This window comes from Bombus flavifrons, chromosome 3 (genome assembly GCF_040668555.2).
Source record: "Bombus flavifrons isolate JBK064 chromosome 3, iyBomFlav1_principal, whole genome shotgun sequence".
Lineage (NCBI taxonomy): Eukaryota > Metazoa > Arthropoda > Insecta > Hymenoptera > Apidae > Bombus > Bombus flavifrons.
In genome coordinates, this window is record NC_138444.1 from 11,989,715 (window position 1) to 12,009,987 (window position 20,273).

The 20,273-nt window shown below is 37.0% G+C and overlaps 1 protein-coding gene across 10 annotated transcripts in view; it reads left to right on the plus strand.

Annotated features, from left to right (window-relative positions):
* The window catches only part of eag (potassium voltage-gated channel protein ether a go-go), a 145,295-nt gene that overhangs the window by 17,300 nt on the left and 107,722 nt on the right, over positions 1–20,273 (plus strand). For 3 of the 10 annotated variants that reach the window (XM_069109934.1, XM_069109941.1, XM_069109936.1), the window contains exon 1: positions 3,036–3,810. The exons of 4 other annotated variants lie outside the window; for them this stretch is intronic. In XM_069109934.1, coding sequence (XP_068966035.1) covers positions 3,729–3,810 — 82 coding nt within the window. In that variant the 5' untranslated portion in view covers positions 3,036–3,728. Of the gene's footprint in view, positions 1–3,035; positions 3,811–20,273 lie in introns of those variants that run through there. 3 more of the 10 variants (XM_069109942.1, XM_069109938.1, XM_069109935.1) reach the window with 2 other exon arrangements.

Below are 20,273 nucleotides of genomic sequence, written 5' to 3' on the forward strand. Positions count from 1 at the left end.
GTTTTAGGGGACAAACGGTATTGGTACTTGCAGTGCTTCCAAATTTAGATGACTGGCGCATTCAGTTTTCTCTGCGACTGAGAGAGGGCACGTACATTTCCTACAATACGAATCCAATCCCTTTTCAGATGACTTTCCACTACATTGGCGAGAGAAATAGAAAATTCCGCGTTGCATTAGGATTTTATATACGTTTCAGATCTTGCGAAAACGAAAACAACTGGAATTTAGAAAATAATTTGAAATCGAGGATTTTTTCTCTCTTCTAAAAAGTTCGACGTATGACACCTACAGTGTCGTCTACGGAGATGACTATAAATATTAGGTTGTTCGAAAAGTTTCTTTCGTTTTATAAGATGATAATAAATAAACAACAATTTCTGTTTTATCTTATTTCATTCAATTAGGTATGATCCATTTCGTTCTATTTCTATTATTACGTTCGTGCATAATTCAATAAACTAATATAAAAGAAAAAACATTGCGCGTCTATTATTTCCATATAAAACGAAAGAAACTTCTCGGACAAGCTAATAGCTAGCAGATAACTATAATCTATTTCGATTATAGTTATCTATTTATAGTAAACTTAATTTCTCAGAAGATAAAGATATTCTCTGAATTATCTTTTTATTTGCAGCTATTCCAATTGGTAAACTTATTTATGGCGAACCTAATTTCTTATATTCTAAATTTTTCTTTTTCTTTTATTTAATTTGTATTTTACAATTTGTCCACCTGGACATTCGGTAAATTTTTCTAGTTTCTTTGCTAATTAACATATGGATGACTATCCCCAGCGGGATACCATCTTCCAGTTTGTCTATTTTATTTCTTTGATGTTATTTTCTAAATATTTCTTTCAGAAATATTTTTACGTTCTTCACCCAATGGAACGATGATATTTTCTGTCCCATATTTTCATGAAAGCGCACACTAAGCTTACTTATGACAAACCTAATTTCTAGTTATCTATTTATAGCGAACTTAGCTCCTCAGGAAGATTTGTATAGCACCTATCATACAGTAATTTTACCATATACGATATAAATAACTATACATGGCAATAAACTATACATACGTATACGTATGATGTATAAATAAGAAACAAAAAATAAGAACTCTCACACAGTCTCTGACACGCAATATATTTGCTGCCATTGTATAACAAAGTTTGCCCATCACTGTACTATATCACTGTACTATATGTGCGCGTTGTTTCACTCTTTTGCTTCTTTTCTCTACTTTCTTCTATTTCCCTTGCTTTTTCTTTTTTATTCGCCGTTCCTTTTTTTTCTCGCTTTTCGTTTTCCTTCGTTGGCAAAGTCAAAAGTCAAGGTGGAGACACCGAATGGAACGCGTTAATCCAGCACTGAAGGAAAATCAGGCTTACGGAACGAGTGGAGAACAATTAATTGGCCGGATATTTCATCGAAGAACGATCCGGTTCGATCGTTGAAAGGAAATTTCCTGTCAACCTGAACGACGTTAATTTTCAACGAGAATTAAACACGTTTGAGGTTCTTCGGCTGTTGAGCATCTTTCTCTTTCCCGTAGCTGCAATTCTATCGTTTAATCGTTCAGATTCTGTCAGAAGATTCTCGAGGTCAGAGAAGATTCTCAAAATTGGAATTAACATAATTAAAATTAGAATAGTAATCTGTCGTTACTAATTTTTCGTTTAAAAAATATATGTTGTTATTTAAAAATCAGGAATAATTAAGATATGCGAAAAAATAATTAAAAGATAAAATAATTGCAAGATTTTGATAATCTGAATTTACATATTTAACAAATATTTGAAAAATATTTAATAAACGTAAATTCCAAATATCAAAAAATATTCATATTCTAAAAATGGAAAGTTGATGAAAACGTATCAATTTTATAGATACAATTGATTTCTAATTGATTCTTCGAAGTATCAACATCCTTTTGTATTTATTTTCACCGAATTTTTTTTTTTTTTTTTTTAGAAATAGCTTCAGCACGTCTGAAAAATAAAAAAAGTTTCATATAAATTATCTATACATATAAAGCAGCTAGAAAAATTTACCGAATATCCAGACAAATTGTAAAGTACAAATTAAATAATAAAAAAAAAATAAACATATAAAGTATATATTGTCTTACGGATTTGGTTTCGCAGTTCGATAGACGTATGTTGTGTTTCTCGATTCTTCTTGCCGAACTGTTTACAAACAAAACTTGATATCCTTCGCCCAATATTGTAGTCGAATTTTACAAACGCTATCTCTTACCGTCAGTATCTATGTACGTACGAGTCACGAGAATAGTGCGGATTGAAATTATTGAAATACGTCGCGTTGTGTATGAATAGCGTGAATTATTCCAATATGCGTTATTCCAATGAAGAAATAGCAGACATGCGCCTGATGTATGAGCTTGGCCAGCCTGTATTGAAATCCAAGGGAACCATTTCGAACATCTGTCATGAAAGGTAGCGCATAAAGTTAATTAAAAATCCGCTATAACTTGAAAATAAAGTCAAACAGGACGTATGTTTATATCAGAGCTGGGTATTATTCTAATCATTTGAATAAATATTCATCTAAGATAATTTATTGCAATAAATTCATACTGGTCGAATATTTTTGTTATTATTATTATTATTATTATTATTACTATTATTATGTGGAATAATTGTTTGTTATAACGTAACCATTTTCTATATTTATCCGAATAACAATGATCGTAGATTTTTCGATTAATAATACGAATAATCGTTTGTTTCCACTCAATTTCTTCCGAGTATTGTGTGTACAGATATCGATACAGTTTATGCTGTTAATTTACCAGGTGAATAATTCACCAACGAACAACAAATATTCTAATGTACCATTTGGCAGAATAAATATCTGCGTATAATATTTATATATAATTTTATCCAAATAAGTTACGCGATTCAATTTTTAGTCGGACAAATTCTTATTCGGATAAATATTTGTCCGATTGGATATTTCTTCATCGGTTGGCGAATAAAGTTTCATTCTTTACCTTCGTTTGTTATTCGAGTGAAACTTTGTCCAACGCTGGTTTATACGAGCTTGGAATATTTCCTACTTATCCTGTGAGTCATCTACGATATACAGAGTGTCCCAGCATTCTGTTCTTCATTATTATTATTTAATTTGTCCAGCTGGACATTCGGTAAATTTTTCTAGCTTAATTGCTAAATGACATGTGGATGTTTACCCCCAGCGAGATACCATCTTCGAGTTTGCCTATCTTATTTCTTTAGTGCGGTCAGTGGGGTATTTTCTCTTTAGTTTTCTTTTTATGAGAGTTTTGCTCGCTTCAGCAGCCAACTGCTTTGGATGTGTTGCCGTTCTTTCCTTATATTTTTTTGCGTCCCTACTGATTTCTTCTCTGACAGTTGGCATTTTTAAGTCTTTGCGTATATCCTCGTTTCTGACATGGGACGTTGACTATTGTTCTGAGTATGTTCGATTGTGGCGCCTCTAGTTTATTTATGTGACTCATTGCTGCTGTGCCTCATAGTGGTATTTCGTACGTGCAAATTAGTTCTATTATCGTTTTGTAGATTTTTAGTTTATTTTCCATGCTGAGTTTAGAGTTGCGACTAGTTAGCCAGTACATCTGTTTTCTTTTTATCCGTATTTTGTCTATAACAGATTTAGTATATTGCTTCCATGTAAGTTGTGTGTCTAAGTGAGACCTAGCATTGATGGCGCAACTTGGACGAGATGATCGTACGCGAGAAGACAAGTCGAAAATATGGAAAAAATGTTGTTCGTTGCCGTAGGTTTACGAGCAATAACAAAGCACGTAATTCTTAAAATTTGTTTTATTAATGCAAAAATTGTTAAAGATGCTGGTCCCCGTACCACATACACACAGATGTGCTCACCGAATTAAATTTTCGAACGGCAAAATGATCCTCGCTTTTAATTGCGGAAGACTTGCGTTGTCTTCGGAATAAACTTTTCATTTTATAAGTAGATTTCTAAATACATAAATGAATAAAGTAAATAGGTACAGGTTTGTGTCGAGATCCGCTGAACCACGACATAGTGAAGTGCACGCGTGCAAGAGAAAATGAAATGAAAGAAAGAAATTCAATGTCGATTTTCTCAAAAACAAAGCCTCGAACGAACAAAATTTATTCCATAGAAATTTCCGATTTATTTTCTCATGTACAGTCACCATCTCCAGCTTGACCGTCAATACTGGGACACCCTATATGTGAAACGTCGAAGAAATAAAAAGTCGTCGCGTTAAAGTTATCAAGTTAATATTTAATCGGTTGGCGATTTTTGTCATCTTTATCGTCTCTACTTCCCTTCAAATTCTCTACAGTTCTTCGCTTGTGCCACTTTCACACGTCATTTCACCGCTCGATGACCCGATGGTTTAACGAAACCGCGAACTTTAAACGTAACAGCAGAGGAAACGTTTTTGCAGTGGAAAGATTTGTAGATACAATGGCTGGTACGAATCTTCCTGGCAATTTTGGGCTTCGAAGCACGATCAACCGATAAAAGCATTTGCTCTGACGTTATCTTTCTTTTTTGTTTAATATCAGGTCGACGAAATAAAATATTAGCACGCGGAAACCTCGCTTGAAATTCTAGCCGATATCCGATATTTATCAAATTGTTAGAACTTTGTTGTTTGACGTCACGACCTAATAATATATTCCGCTAACTTTTTCTATCAGTTCAGAAACGTAATCCTGGTAAAAATGCACGAAACCTAAAAAAAAAAAATACCTGCCGAAACTACATTAGCGTTTCGAAGGGGCTTACGTAAACGTTAGGACAGTTGTTCTCTGGAAATGAACGCTGATTTTAGCAGATTTTTCTGCCGTTGAAAGGTTCCTCCAGCTACATTCAGACCGATAATTCTTTAACGCAGCAACTTCGCACAATTTCCACGTATTTTAAACGTCTAGGTATTTTTGTTCTCGATAGGGGAAAGTTTTTTGGGGAAAAAGTTGGAACGAAATTCCCTTAGTCCTGCGACATTAATCACGTTATTTGTACTGCAAAGTTTACGGCTATTAATCTTTTCTCCAGACCTCGTCCGAACGTTTCTTAGTATATCTAATGACTTTAAACTTCCGATTCGCAACCGTCGTTCATTTTATTCTTTGACAAACACTATGACTAATTTTCTTTTTATTATTTAATTTGTACTTTGCAATTTGTCCAGTTGGACATTCGGTAAATAATGTGACTAATTGACACGAATAACACATCGATATATAACCTAAAAAACTTAGAAGCTAGCAAGTCGAGTCTCGTTAATGTAATGAATAATAATGTAATGTAATGTAATATCTCAGCCACAGTATTTTTTGTACGTCGTTTGTAATAGAATATTTCCAAAAGTAATAATTTAAATACTTTGAAAATTGCGTTTATCTGTAATTTAGTATTTAGTTATAATTTGTAGTTGTAATTTGTGGAAAATTAAGTTTATCGTTCGAAACACTAACACATTCCTTATTACTAATATTATTATATGTACATGTACGATATTATTATTTTTCAATACTCCACATTTGCAGTTACAGTTTCTTCTCTCAGAAATGTTTCTATTTTTTTTTTATTATTTAATTTGTACTTTACAATTTGTCCAACTGGACATTTGGTAAATGTGTTTCTATTTTGACAATATTTGTCGCAACGCAGTTACTTGCATGGAAGATTATTACATATTATCGCTATTATTATTATTATTATTAGACGAGTAAAAAGTAGCTCGTTTTACACATTAAATTACATCGTACACGGAGAAGACACAAAGAACACAAAGACGCAAAGACGTAAAGCCGAATATATTTAATTATCTGTTATATTAGGATAGTGTGCATTAACTAATTAAAAATAAAAAAAGAGAAACCTAAAAAGAACCATCGTGGTTCTTTATTAACGAAGCGGAAAAATAACGAGTCGCCAACTAGCGGAGAATGTAAAACTTCTAAAAAGCCTAGAAGCTAAAAATATTTCCTGAAACCAACCAGAGTGGCAGATCTACTCGTGGAAAGGTCAGACAGCAGAGATAAAATATTGCAGATGGAATCCGATTGCAGCGGCGATCTCGATCGAAAGATCATCTTTCACGATGGACAAACGCGTTTTGCGAGTGCCATTAGACGAATTATACGATGACGACGCTCTATAGATAAAGAAGGTTCAAAAACCGAAAGAAGGAAACCGGGTGCGCGTTGCGCATACAACGGCTCATCGGAATATTCAAACATTTACCACCATTCTACGACTACCACGTACGCCGTACGAAACTTATTGAAGGTTTCTGACCATCGTAACGAGACAGGATTATCGAGATTGTGGTAGTCAAATTGGTATAAAACTGTGTGAGCTTACAAAGCAACGCAACTGACGCAACTGAGTAAGGTACCTTAGTAATAAATAACAAATTACTGCTCAAATAATGAGGAAGATTGTTGGCGACAAAAAACTGATTAATAGACTATCGGTCGGTAAGGGTCGGTGACAAGAAGCCGATTAATTGGATATCGGTCGGTAAAGTGTTAATACAGCTGACAGTCGTCTTATATTTTATCGTTAGAGCTTCACATTTTATGTCTATTTACCAAATGTCCAGGTAGACTAATTGTAAAGTACAGATTAAAAAATAAAAAAAAAATTTTGTTTTTCTCTCGATTTATTCTGGTTCGTTTTTGAAGTTTCCGCGCTGCGAGATTATGTAAGTGGAAAAGCATAGAGTGTAAGGATACAAGTGGCACGTTCTAAGGTCAAGTTTAAGTTGTAGATTTTGAATGCAAATGTTAAGTACGAGAGACGCTGAGCTCGATGGTCGGAAAAGTAGATCGTAAGCGTAAACTAAGGAGAAATGTAACTGGAAGACACAAGCCTTAACACAGATTGCCCAATAATCGTTCAAATATTTTGATAATCTTTCGCCAAGTGCACGCTTCTAATAAATATATTGTGTCTTCTATATATGTATTTTCAGATACGTTCCAAATTTGACTTTATTTATTTTTTTTTCGTTACTTAGCCGTGTTACTTTACCAACCCAATAATAACAGGCACGTTTGTCAGCGACAAAGACGTATTTTCGTTTAGGTTGCAACTTGGCCGAACATTCGACCCCACTTACGTCACGAAGCAAACACTTACAAGTAGAGAAACCTTGCTCCATCGAAATGTAAAAGGCGTAATAAAAATATGGGCAAGAAATGACGAAAGGGCTAAGGGAATGGGCCAATGAAAATCGAGAGACAAATCCGATATGACGAGATAGAAAGTGCAAAGTAGAATGTAGAATGCAGATAGAGACAAAAGAGACTACGGGCAGTGCAGAATTTGAAAGGAACTACGAATGGAAATGGTGAAAAGCTAATAGCGAGGGAGAGATGTGATGATACAAAAAGACGGAACAAGTACTGGGAGGAGGAGGAGGAAAGGAAGTGTGAGGTTTGGGATCGGAAAGAACAGGAGAACCACGTTGCAGCTTATGCTTTCAGAATGCAAAAAACTGAAAAGATGAAAGTTGGGCGTGAAGGATATAGCCGATGGTAGAGATAGAGAAGATGTAGCAAAATGGTAATTAGATTAACCTGTGGACATCCTCGTCGCTTCTTAATCGCCATAAAGATATAACAAACGTTTCGGTCGAATTGCACCGGCTACATTAAGGCTCGTGCACAGTAGCGTACTCGCTGCTAGGAACAAAGTTCGCTTTAAAATCGAAACGGAAGCCAAATATTCCTGGCATTGCGTTACTCCGGTAAGAAGCAAATGTTTCAACAAGTTGATATCTGTTGGACGCTATTTGGAACAGTCACAACAGATAAGAAGTGTTGGTCGTCGTGGCTTCGGTGAAAAAGACGTTCGCCTACAGAACGAAGCAAATTAGCGAGCGATTTATTAAACGCAGCTGGTTTATCGAGAAAAGAACACGCATGGAACAAAGGGATGCCTGGAAGATTGATCGCTCGACGCTCACGTTAATTATCATCGGGGCGTGATTAACGTTGCAGAGTAGCTCGGCGAGAGCACGTTAATGGGAAAATGAATTAATAAGCTGCCTGGGAGGACAAGAATCTCTCGGCGAACTCGCACAGCCGCGTTAAGCGACTGCAAAGATACCCTCGTGGTCTCGTATAATCATAGTAATAATAATAATTTCCCACTTCTTGTCACTTTATTATCTCCTTACACATCGTCCAATTTTTTAACTTCGTACAGTTGTTCGCCAATGTTGAAGTGGATGCCACTTTCAAGGAAAACTCCACATTTTTTCTAAAATTTAATTTTCTTAGTCGTCGAAGCCACTGAATATTGTTTAGCGCTAAATCAATTTAGTTAGTTTTCTAGGAACATGGCTTGCACAGATAATGCAGTGAGCTACGGACAGGCCAGTTTTCGTAATTGTATAAATACCCATAGACCCATAGACATATTTATACTTAACCCTTGGCACTCGAGGATTTTTTAGGTCGAACGTAGCAGCTACTCCGGATGATTTAGCATATACGTGACTCGTGTCTTACAGCTAGCGTAAAATGGTTTTATATAAAAATTAACTTGCAAAAACATTATATTCTAATAATTTATCTATATTTACATCTTTGAAAATATGATTTTGTAATATTAATTTCTGTATTTTTTTTTTTTGAATGATAATTTATAAAGCATTCAACGAGATTCAACATTCTTCAATATAATTAATCTTATTTTTCAACAGTTCAAAATCAAGTTCATCTTCGTTTCATCTAATTTCACAATTTTCACGAAAACCATTTTTTAGGGTTTTTAAATTATAATACTTTTGCCATAATCATCGAACCCGAACTAACGTTGAAGACGTTGTCAGAACCATAGTTTCGCAGAGATATGGTATTAAATATTTTATCTCCATTTTAAAGTCTAACACTTTATGCTTCCTAACAAATAACACAAAGAGCTAAGGAACCAATTTACGAACCAATATTGCACTCTCATTAATTGGAGATCAATTGGATCAATAGAAGATGTTGAAATGTAGCATAAACAGGAACTGTCGCCTTTCGCTCGCCACTGGAGTTGCAGCACGGAATGCCGTGGTGACGGAGAGCGCCTCTCGTGTGCAAAGAGTTAATCATTTTTTGACGTTTCGTGTCAACAAATTCTTCGTTGTGGAAAGAGAACAACATACACACTGCCAACTTGTCACACCATTTTATTGTTAATAAAAGGCTTGAGGATGTACAATACTCGTCGTATGTACAATACGCGGCATCTTACGCACAGCGACTATAGTCGCCCGTAGTACATCAGTGGCATCTTACGCAGAGCGACTGTAGTCGCCCGTGGTATGTCAGTGGCATTTTACGGAGAACGACTGTAGTCGCCCGTAGTAGCGAAAGGATCAAAGGAGAGAGACGAATTAATCGACAGTCGTTAACTAAGAGTCGAGTTGTGAGGAGTGGAAAGTTGAGTTGGCCAGTTGTTATGAGTTATAAACTATTATTTGGTTGGCAATTAAATGATTGCGGATTTTGTCATTAGGTGGTATTGGCAAAATCCGCAATCACTTAGTTGCCAACCCAATAATAGTTTACAACAATATTTAATCACTTTCGTAATCGATCATGAAAATGGTGTAAGCGAAGAATCTAAGAAATACGATCGCTTATCCTCGGTCGCTCGGTCTATTTACGTTACAGTAATCCGAAACCATGTTCACAAGGTGGCAGAAATGTAGATTTCCTGTCGTTTAAACAGGATTCAGTGCACGCGTCAAACGCAGAGCTTCAAGTGTTTCGAAACGAAAAATATCAAAAATATTAGTCAAAAATATTAATAATAAAATATTAGACTAGAAGTTTCTTTCGTTTTATCAGAAAGCTACTGTCTACATTAGAAGTTAGTTAAAGGTTGCTTTTACACTTATTAAGGACCCAATTTTTGGTTTCTTGTTTGTCTCTACGTTGTTACTGTTTTTCTCAATTTTCAACTACCTGTATATGTTTCAACTATTGTTATCCTTGTCTAAGATTAAACACGAAAATCAGATTAAACTGTTTCGTTTCAAGCGTATTTTATACACTCGCAGTAATTTCTAAACGTCGAAATACTTATGCACATATACACAGAAGAAACGTTTGTTTCTGTCGCTATGCGTTGCTTGCTACGTGTTTCTTGTTTCTCTTCGACGTTTACCGCTGCAAACGGAAACAGTAACAACAAGCAGCAAGTTTCGTTAGCGACAACAGAAACTTGGAAGGAACACTGGCGGAATATCGGACAACAGAAAGCAGCAGCTTCGAACGTGAAACATCGGTAGAAAGTTGCTCGCCGTTGCTTCAGTGAGGATGCGCCTTAACTCTGACTGCCACGGTTTCTCCTGCGACGCCACGGTAGTCATTGGTGACAGGAGCGCTTCAACTTCTTACAATTGTAAAAATTGTATAAAAATTGACAGTTAGGGCATTTTGAATATAACTGATAAATAGAAGATACTTTGAAATAAAAAGTGCCACATTGAACAATTAAACATTTTTATTAGAATATCAATAAAAAAGAAAAATGAAAACAAATCTTGCATCTAACGATGCACAGTGTTTGCATCCATATCTTTGAGGGGTAATCTACAAATATTATCATAAACACAGCTTAGAAAATAATCGTAAATGCTGCTTTATAATCATATACAGGGTGGTTGGTAACTGGTGGTACAAGCGGAAAGGGGGTGATTCTACGCGAAAAAAGAAGTCAAAAATATAGAATAAAATTTCTTTTTTAATTTTCTTTTTTTCTTTTTTTAAATTTTTTCATCGAGACAACGATCTACAGTGAGATCCGTTATAACGAGACGCGATAAAGTGCACGCGTACCGAGCGAAAATTCAAAGTCGATTTTCTCGAAAACAAAGCCTCGAACGAAAAATTTTTATTCTATATTTTCGACTTCTTTTTTCGCGTAGAATCACCCCCTTTCCGCTTGTACCACCAGTTACCAACCACCCTGTATATAAAATCACATTTATACTCGAAAACCATGTTTATTTACACGCGAAAGGAAAGTCTAGTCTCATACGACCAATAGTTAGCCCGAAACAAAATTCGTTAATATCACTTGTTCTTTTTCTTGTTACGCGTCCCTCTCATTTTTCCTTTCTTTCTAACTTTTTTCTAGCTGATATGGTAATATTGCTGAGACATTGAGAAAGAGGTAGAATGTTCGACACGGCGCGTATGATAATACGATAATGGGCTTTTAGGAGCTGCACGTGGATCAATATTATTAATGGTAAAGTAAATACGCGAATTAGCAATTAATTGTACTCGTAGGATTACGGGGAAACCGCGCCTTAAAGTACATAGATTGGGGAAATAATTTGATGCAGCGACAGTGTTGTCGTCATTGATTGCACGGGAAATACAGGAAATAGGTGTGTGATCGTTGTCGAAGGTTGTTGTACAGTTTGCGCAGACGATGGCTCGATTGATCGATGGCTGCGACGGTTTTCAGGTATCCGATCGAAACGCAACATCGGTGACCTTTCCGCGGCACCGGATGCCGCGCGTATTCACCCTTTTCATCTCTTTGTGAGGCTCGCAGGAAATTTTCAATAGAGCCACATAATGCTTTATCGGCTCGATAGACTCGCAGGTATTTCTGGAATCCGTGGACAATTCTTTCCCCGTGGTTTAGACTCGTTTAACTCTTTCGTGATTAACCAATCGACTGCGGGATCTAGTTTTAGAAATCTGTCGTGCGATTAGGTCGTGGAGTGCGTGATATATATATTGAGATGTGTGTAATTTTGTGTGCTAGACTAGATTAATTTACCAAATGGCCAGCTGGACAAATTGTAAAGTACAAATTAAATAATAAAAAAAAAAAGACTTGATTAGCCGCGCAGTAGTAACACACATATATGAGTATGAGTGTGCGCGAGTATGTGCGTGCGCAGCGTCTGGTAAAACAGATGAATGCAACTGTTCCGTTAGTAGTGTGGTAAAGAAGATGGTGAGACAAGAAGAGAGCTGAGACGCGTGCAATGTGTATCTATGAATATCTTGTCAATCGCATATTAAATAAATATGAAACTATTTTGATATCAATTCTAAGTATAATCTAAGTATTCCTTTACATTTATTTCGGCGATTAAGATCCACAATTCTCAACAATATGTATACAAGTGACGACGAGTGTACTCGTCAGGCATACCAAAACAAAGTTTTCGTTTGACGTGTATATTCGTCAAATGCGGTTAACGAATCTGATTAATGAAACGATACGTAAGCGAAGGTAACTGTTAGACAGGTTACTGGATTGTATAATCTTTTGCTACATCGCTGGCTTGCTGCACAAACGCCGCGTAAAGAAACACTTACGCTGCATAGAAGCGGAATTTTGTTTATGACGAAACTGTTGTTTCTTCGCTATATAAACACCTTCTTCATAATTCCAATACTACATCGCATTTTTCTAAATACGAAAAGATTCAACACGCGAGATAAGAAGCGAAGGAAAACGAGCAAATGTTTTCGTAATGATCAGGATCTGTTGTTTTTTTTTTTATTATTATTTGATTTCTACTTTACGATTTGCCCAACTGGACATAAGGTCTGTTGTATTCGAGCACTTTCGAATTAATTTTTCACGCACTGTGCCGACATTGCGTCCCTCGTAAATTATTACGAGGTTTCTCGCTGGGAAATGTGCAAACACTGACTCGCTTGTTGACAGTAGACAGCAGTTATCGGCGAGAAGGGAGAAGAAACGGAGGGATGAAAGGGATGGAAAGGAGTACCATGAGATTTCGCGATACGCACGCGGTTGGTTCTCTCGTCGTAGTAATTCTCCGCGATTTTTCTACGAGTTTCAGCTCTTTCACCTCCTTCTTCCACTTTTCACTCGTTTCAAGTCGCTTTATACGCCGATACGAGACACACGTACGTACACACGTGTCCCGTGTACAGACTCGTACATAAGTCACCAGACACTTGCTAATTTTAGACATAACCTTTAATCATAGATTCCTTGTGTTACGAAGGCATGATTATGAGAATAACCGAACAATGGTTGCAGAAAACGCTGTAGGTTGAAGCCAAACACCATGAAAATTTTTTTTTTATTATTTAACTTGTACTTTACAATTTGTCCAGCTGGACATTTGGTAATTTTTTCTAGCTTAACACTTTACCGACCGATAGCTTATTAATCGGTTTTTGTCGCCGACGCTTACCGACCGACAGCCTATTAATCGGCTTTTTGTCGCCAACGATTTTTCTCATTATTTGAGCAGTAATTTGTTATTTAGTACTAAAGTACCTTGCTCAGTTGCGTCAGTTGCGTTGCTTTGTAAGCTCCCACAGTTTTATACCAATTTGAAAAACTTACCGTTCGCGATGAACGAAAAGAATGGTATTGGAGAGTCTAAACCGAAACAGAGCCAGCGCCAGGGAGAATCTGCGCCTGAACTGCCGGTCGGACGTGCGTATGCTGTTGAATCGCTAGCGGTCGATAAAGTGTTAATTGCTAAATAACATGTGCATGGCTACCCCCAGTGGGATACCATCTTCGAGTTTGACTATTTTATTTCTTTAGTGAAATCAGTGGGTGTTTTCTTTTTAGTCTTCTTTGTATGAAAGTTTTGCTCGCTTCAACAGCCAGCTGGTTTCGATTTGTTGCCGTTCTTTCCTTGTATTTTTCTGCGTACCTGCCGATTCCGCGAAAATTGACCAATTTTGTTCTTCTATTGGAAAACGCTCTGTGTACCAATGAGAATACCGTAGAATTTTATAGCGTGGAATTTAAGCGTGAGCTCCCTTTCTATCGGTGGTAATAAACGATATTATCGATAATAATGCCAGAAGACGCAGATAAAGATGCAAGTGCCGATAAACGTCAGTTGATTGCTTCTTCTTTATCGATGCCATTTGTCTAAACGAATGGAGCGTTGGATGTTCTTTGCAATTAAAGAAATGACATGTACAGGATTTTTGAATGGACATACTTTTCTTCTCCGTGCAATTGGACTACATTAACCAGTTAGCAGTTTTCGACGAGTATACTCGTCACGAAGAAATGGCGATATTTCGCGTTATAACGAGCCCTGTCGGTAATAACACTCAAAGATAAAACAGTCATTTCGCTACAACTTAATGTTATATTGTAACAGCCACGCATAGTTCGTGTTTGACGAGTATACTCGTCATCGCTTGCCTTTGCCCAGTTCTCAAAGTTTCCAAAGAGGTCGCAACAGCTAACCGGTTAATGCGTAAGTTTCCTGACTTCTTTACAACGTTTTCTACGACCACTTTTCTATTATGATTAGAGATGTAATTACGATACTTGCAGATATAACTAAAATATCGAAACTTGATACAGGCAAAAGTTCGCCATAACGGATCACTTCAAAAAGGTATCGCCATAAATTGCAAACGTGATCATAATTTCGAGCAGAAAAATTTCAGAAAAATTTTACTATCGTTATCGATACGTAAATCTAAACAAAACTGGAAGATTTCCAAAAATCTAGTCAAAGTACCCAGCAATATCCAGTGACAATTTTGTTAAACAATATTTGAATAATTTATTACTTATCCGATATTGGTATGTGTATAGAACGCGTGATATATAGCAGTTGGGAAAATGAAATTTTCGCACGTGGAAGTGTCGTGAAAGGGGAACGTGGTAGGCCGGTGCACAGGAATTTACATTTTCGAGCTGAACGGAGAAACTGAATTCGCTCTCATGTTAAAGGGTAGCGAGCCTCGTTTTTCGTAACGGTTGTTTGTTAGAGCGGAGAATGTCGATTTTCGATAAAACCGAACGACCGGCTATCTGTTTTCCCTGTCGAATGTTTGCTACGCTTTCCACGTCGATAAGAAGAACATGCAGCTTTTCTCCGCTCCTTTTTACCTCTCTGACTCATCTCACTTCTCTAGCGATAGCGTTTCGTTTCTTTCTGTAAATGAGCTTGACACGTGGCGCTAAGTATTTTCTGGCATTCTTCTTCCATCGTACTTGGTCCAGTTGATTTCGTTTTTAAAGGACCAGTCGAAAGTTGCGTGAGAAATGCAGCGCTAGTAACAATGTTAGTAGACTGGATCGACAATGCTAGTAGGCTGGTATTAATGTCAATGGTATTGACATCATTCGTAGTATCATAGCTATGTCATTGGTAGGGCTGTTGACTAGAAAATTAAGAGCACCGATTGTATATACAGGGTGCGACCGAACAACGTGTACAAACGGGCATCAGGTGATTCCTTATGAAAAAATAAGAACGAAATACAGGGTGGTTGGTAACTGGTGGTGCAAGCGGAAAGGGAAGTCGAAAATATAGAATAAAAATTTTTTTTTTAATTTTTCCATCGAGACAACGATGTACAGTGAGATCCGTTATAACGTACCGCACGCGTACCGAGCGAAAATTCAAAGTCGATTTTCTCGAAAACAAAGCCCCAAACGAAAAATTTTTATTCTACATTTTCGATTTCTTTTTTCGCGTAGAATCACCCCCTTTCCGCTTGTACCCCCAGTTACCAACCACCCTGTATAATATTGACAAGTAAGTGATTGCGGCTTTTGTCAATACTACCTAATGACAAAATCCGCAATCACTTAGTTTCCCAATAGATAAGAAAAGAATTAAATGGAATAAAATTTGTTCATTTGAGGCTTAGTTTACGAGAAAATCGAGTTTGATAATTTATCAAGTATAGTGGAACATGACTGTATTCCGAATAATAGTGGACTATACATTGAAAAACCAAGGTAACTATAACACCGATAATCTACAAACGTCACTGACCACAAAATAGATTCAACACGTTTTTTCGCGGTCGCGTAACAATCGTCAACGGGTTAATCGATGACATCTATGGGCAAGGACGGACTAGTCGATTCGCGTGTGTTTAGAAGGACGTGCACGCAGCGTACAGGTCGGTGTACAATGCGGTAACAATAGTAACACTGACAGCAACAGTAAAAGACAATAACTACCTCGTTACCTACGAAGGCGACTAACTATGAATACGAGTGAACTATGAATACGATGAAGGCGAGTAACTATGAACAACTTGAAAGAATTTTACCCCCTAACCTGCTGATAACTATATTCAAGGCTTCGTAAATGCTCGAGCAAAATCCACGTTGCACATGCAAATCGGTTTGAGTTAGGTTAGGTTAAGTTAGACTGAGATTCAACGCGACGTTTTCGCTATTGACTACACTGTTTCTAAAGTTAGCGTAATTTGGATACTAGAGTGGTATTTGAATCGTATTAAACAAGACGTCATGGATACGCGAATAGCTTTTCGAACGATGTTGAATGCCAGTCGTGGTGTTCCTGTAAGCTTGCAAAGTTGTAACAGGTATTCGAATGTTCTGTCGAATTCGTCCGGATTATTTTTGGATTACTCGTTTGGATTATAGGAATTGTATTATTAACAGAAGGATGCCACGGGTGAATGGCTTCTGGAACGACGTTAGATACGAGTCATGGTGTTTCTGCAAGCTCGCAGATTCGTAACAGGTATTCGAATGTTCGGCAGAATTCGTCTGGATTATTTTTGGATTATTCGGCTGGATTATTTTTGGATTACTCGTTTGGATTATAGAAGTTGTATTATTAACCAGAGGAAGCTATGGGTGAATAGCATCTGGGATGACGTTAGATGCGAGTCATAGTGTTTCTGCAGGCTCGCAAAATCGTAACAGGTATTCGAATATTGTTCAAAATTCGTCTGGATTATTTTTGGATTATTCGGCTGGATTATTTTTGGATTACTCGTTTGGATTATAGGAATTGTATTATTAACAGAAGGAAGCTACGGGTGAATGGCTTCTGGGACAACGTTAGATGCGAGTCATAGTGTTTCTGCAAGCTTGCAAAATTGTAACAGGTATTCGAATGTTCTGCAGAATTCGTCTGGATTATTTTTGGATTACTCGTTTGGATTATAGGAATTGTATTATTAACAGAAGGATGCCACGGGTGAATGGCTTCTGGAACGACGTTAGATACGAGTCATGGTGTTTCTGCAGGCTTGCAAAGTTGCAACAGGTATTCGAATATTCTGTCGAATTCGTCTGGATTATTTTTGGATTACTCGTTTGGATTATAGGAATTGTATTATTAACCAGAGGAAGCTATGGGTGAATAGCTTCTGGGATGACGTTAGATGCGAGTCATAGTGTTTCTGCAGGCTCGCAAAATCGTAACAGGTATTCGAATATTCTTCAAAATTCGTCTGGATTATTTTTGGATTATTCGTCTGGATTATTTTTGGATTACTCGTTTGGATTATAGGAATTGTATTATTAACAGGAGGAAGCCACGGGTGAATGGCTTCTGGAACGACGTTAGATACGATTCATAGTGTTTCTGCAAGCTCGCAGATTCGTAACAGGTATTCGAATGTTCTGCAGAATTCGTCAGGATTATTTTTGGATTACTCGTTTGGATTATAGGAATTGTATTATTAACAGAAGGATGCCACGGGTGAATGGCTTCTGGAACGACATTAGAACGAGTCGTGGTGTTTCTGCAGGCTTGCAAGCTCGTAACAGGTGTGCCAAGATCTTTTAGGATTTGTCGCGAGAAATAATGCACCGATAGGAGAGAGGTTGAAGAGAAGCGCGAAGAAAGGTGTTAAATCGTGGTCGCGACTAATTGCTACGCTGCTGCTCCAGTTAATGTAACGTTCGGATTAGAAGTTGTATCATCAACAAGCGGAAACCGCGACCAATTAGCTTCTGGAACGACGTTCAACGCAATTTGTAGCGCTTGTACAGAATTCTCCAAGTATCCTAGAATTTGTCCAAGGAATTAATACACAGAGAAGGAGCGATGGCACGAAATAAGTCGCAAAGTCTCGAAAGACCAGGTGCGTGACTATCGACTACACTGTTTCTAGAATTGGCGTAACTACGTTTGGATTACAGAGTTTTACAACACCGTTTTCATTGGTATCCTACAACTTTTTACAATTTACCCTGAAAATTAACGCACCGAAAGAAGATGACTCCGTGGAAAGACGCAGGGACCAACGTGAAACTATTTTTTCTTTTTATTATTTAATTTGTATCTTACAATTCGTCCAGCTGGACATTCGGTAAATTTTTCTAGTTTCAACGTGAAACTATGAAATACCAATGAAAAAAATAAAAGAAGCGGGAAAAAAGAGAGGAAAAGGATGAACGCGAGCGGCTGATGAAAAGACAGAGAGACGATGGGAGTCGGTGAATGAGGATCGGGTGTTTCCGGCCGGTTTCGACTCCGTCCGTTGGGTCATTGGGTCAAATCTTCGGTTACATGGGGGTAGAGCCATATACAGAGCAGACTGTACGCGTTCACAATGCAAACTTCAACCCTTAGCGGCGCGCGGCCGGCTCGTTATTCGATGCGCGACTATTTTTAGAATATACCGACCGCCCGGAGTTAGAGAAGCCGGAGTGGCCCGTGCCGCGACCAGGTCGAGCCCAAATAAAAGATGAATAACACAGGGTGCCCCGTGACCATCCTAACCTCTCTTTTCCTCACCTCAGCGCCCTTTTTTCCTTCTATCTTCTCTTTTCTTCGCTTTTGTTTCTTCTTTCTTTTTTTCTCTCTCTCTCTCTCTTTTTTTTTTTTTGATAACACCACTACGTGACATTTGACGGTCTACCGGTATACTTTTATCGGTTTTAAGGGCTGGTGCAGACCTTTACCGTGATTTTTGCCGATGTGTCATTGCGGTGGATGCGTGGCATCGTCTCTTTTTTAACACCACTTTCACTTTAGTCTCTAAGAAGCTAGAAAAATTTATCGAAAGTCCAGTTGGGCAAATTGTAAAGTAGAATTTAAATAAAAAAAAAGAAAAGAAGAAGTTTATTCGCTAAGAAGCTTCGATCTCGTCGATCTTTCCGGAGATTTTCATTTAACGTATTTGAAAATGTGTCTCCTTGAGGAGGTATTTTTAATTAAGAAACAAACGATTGATGCGCGGATATATTAGTTATTATCTGGTTTTTAACCGTAGCTTTATTCAATAATTAAAAAGAGGAGGTTTCAATCTCACGGATTTATCCAGAGAAGATTCTCATTGCGTTTAAAATACGTTTTACGAAGGGTGGTATTTTTAATTAAGAAACAAGCTATTGATATACAGATACTAAGCGTCATCCCCTTTTTTAACAGTATTTTTATTTAACAGTTAAAACAGCGAAGCTTCGATATCGTTCATTCTTCAGAAAACTTTCATTTAACGTGTTTAAAATACGTTTTATGAAAGAAGCTATTTCTAATTAAAAAGTAAGCGATTAATACACAGATATTAGACGAGTATCGTGTTGTACGAATATCTTATTATATTTTCATTTCGAATATTCGTCCCATACGCATATCACTTTTGAAAGAGATTTAATGGAACAGACAGCATTTCACGAAACAACGATCATCGCCACATACGTAACAATCGCGCATACAAATATACAAATACCAGCTGGTTGCTGAAGCGAGCAAAACTCTCATAGAAAGAAGACTAAAAAGGGAACACCCCACTGACCTCACTGAAGAAATAAAATAGTCAAACTGGAAGATGGTATCCCGCTGGGGTTAGCCATCCACATATTACTCAGCAATTATGTTAGAAAAATTTACCAAATGTCCAGCTGGACAAATTGTAAAATACAAATTAAATAAGAAAAAAAAAATGAAAAGAAAATAAAGAGAAAACACCCCACTGACCTCACTGAAGAAATAAAATAGTCGAACTGGAAGATGGTATCCCGCTGGGGTTAGCCATCCACATATTACTCAGCAATTATGTTAGAAAAATTTACCAAATATCCAGCTGGACAAATTGTAAAATACAAATTAAATAAGAAAACAAAATAAAAAGAAGATAAAGAGAAAACACCCCACTGACCTCACTGAAGAAATAAAATAGTAACACATGGAAGATGGTATCCCGCTGGGGTTAGCCATCCGCATATTACTCAGCAATTATGTTAGAAAAATTTACCAAATGTCCAGCTGGACAAATTGTAAAGTACAAATTAAATAATAAAAAAAAAATGAAAAGAAAATAAAGAGAAAACACCCACTGACCTCACTGAAGAAATAAAATAGTCAAACTGGAAGATGGTATCCCGCTGGGGTTAGCCATCCACATATTACTCAGCAATTATGTTAGAAAAATTTACCAAATATCCAGCTGGACAAATTGTAAAATACAAATTAAATAAGAAAACAAAATAAAAAGAAGATAAAGAGAAAACACCCACTGACCTCACTAAAGAAATAAAATAGTC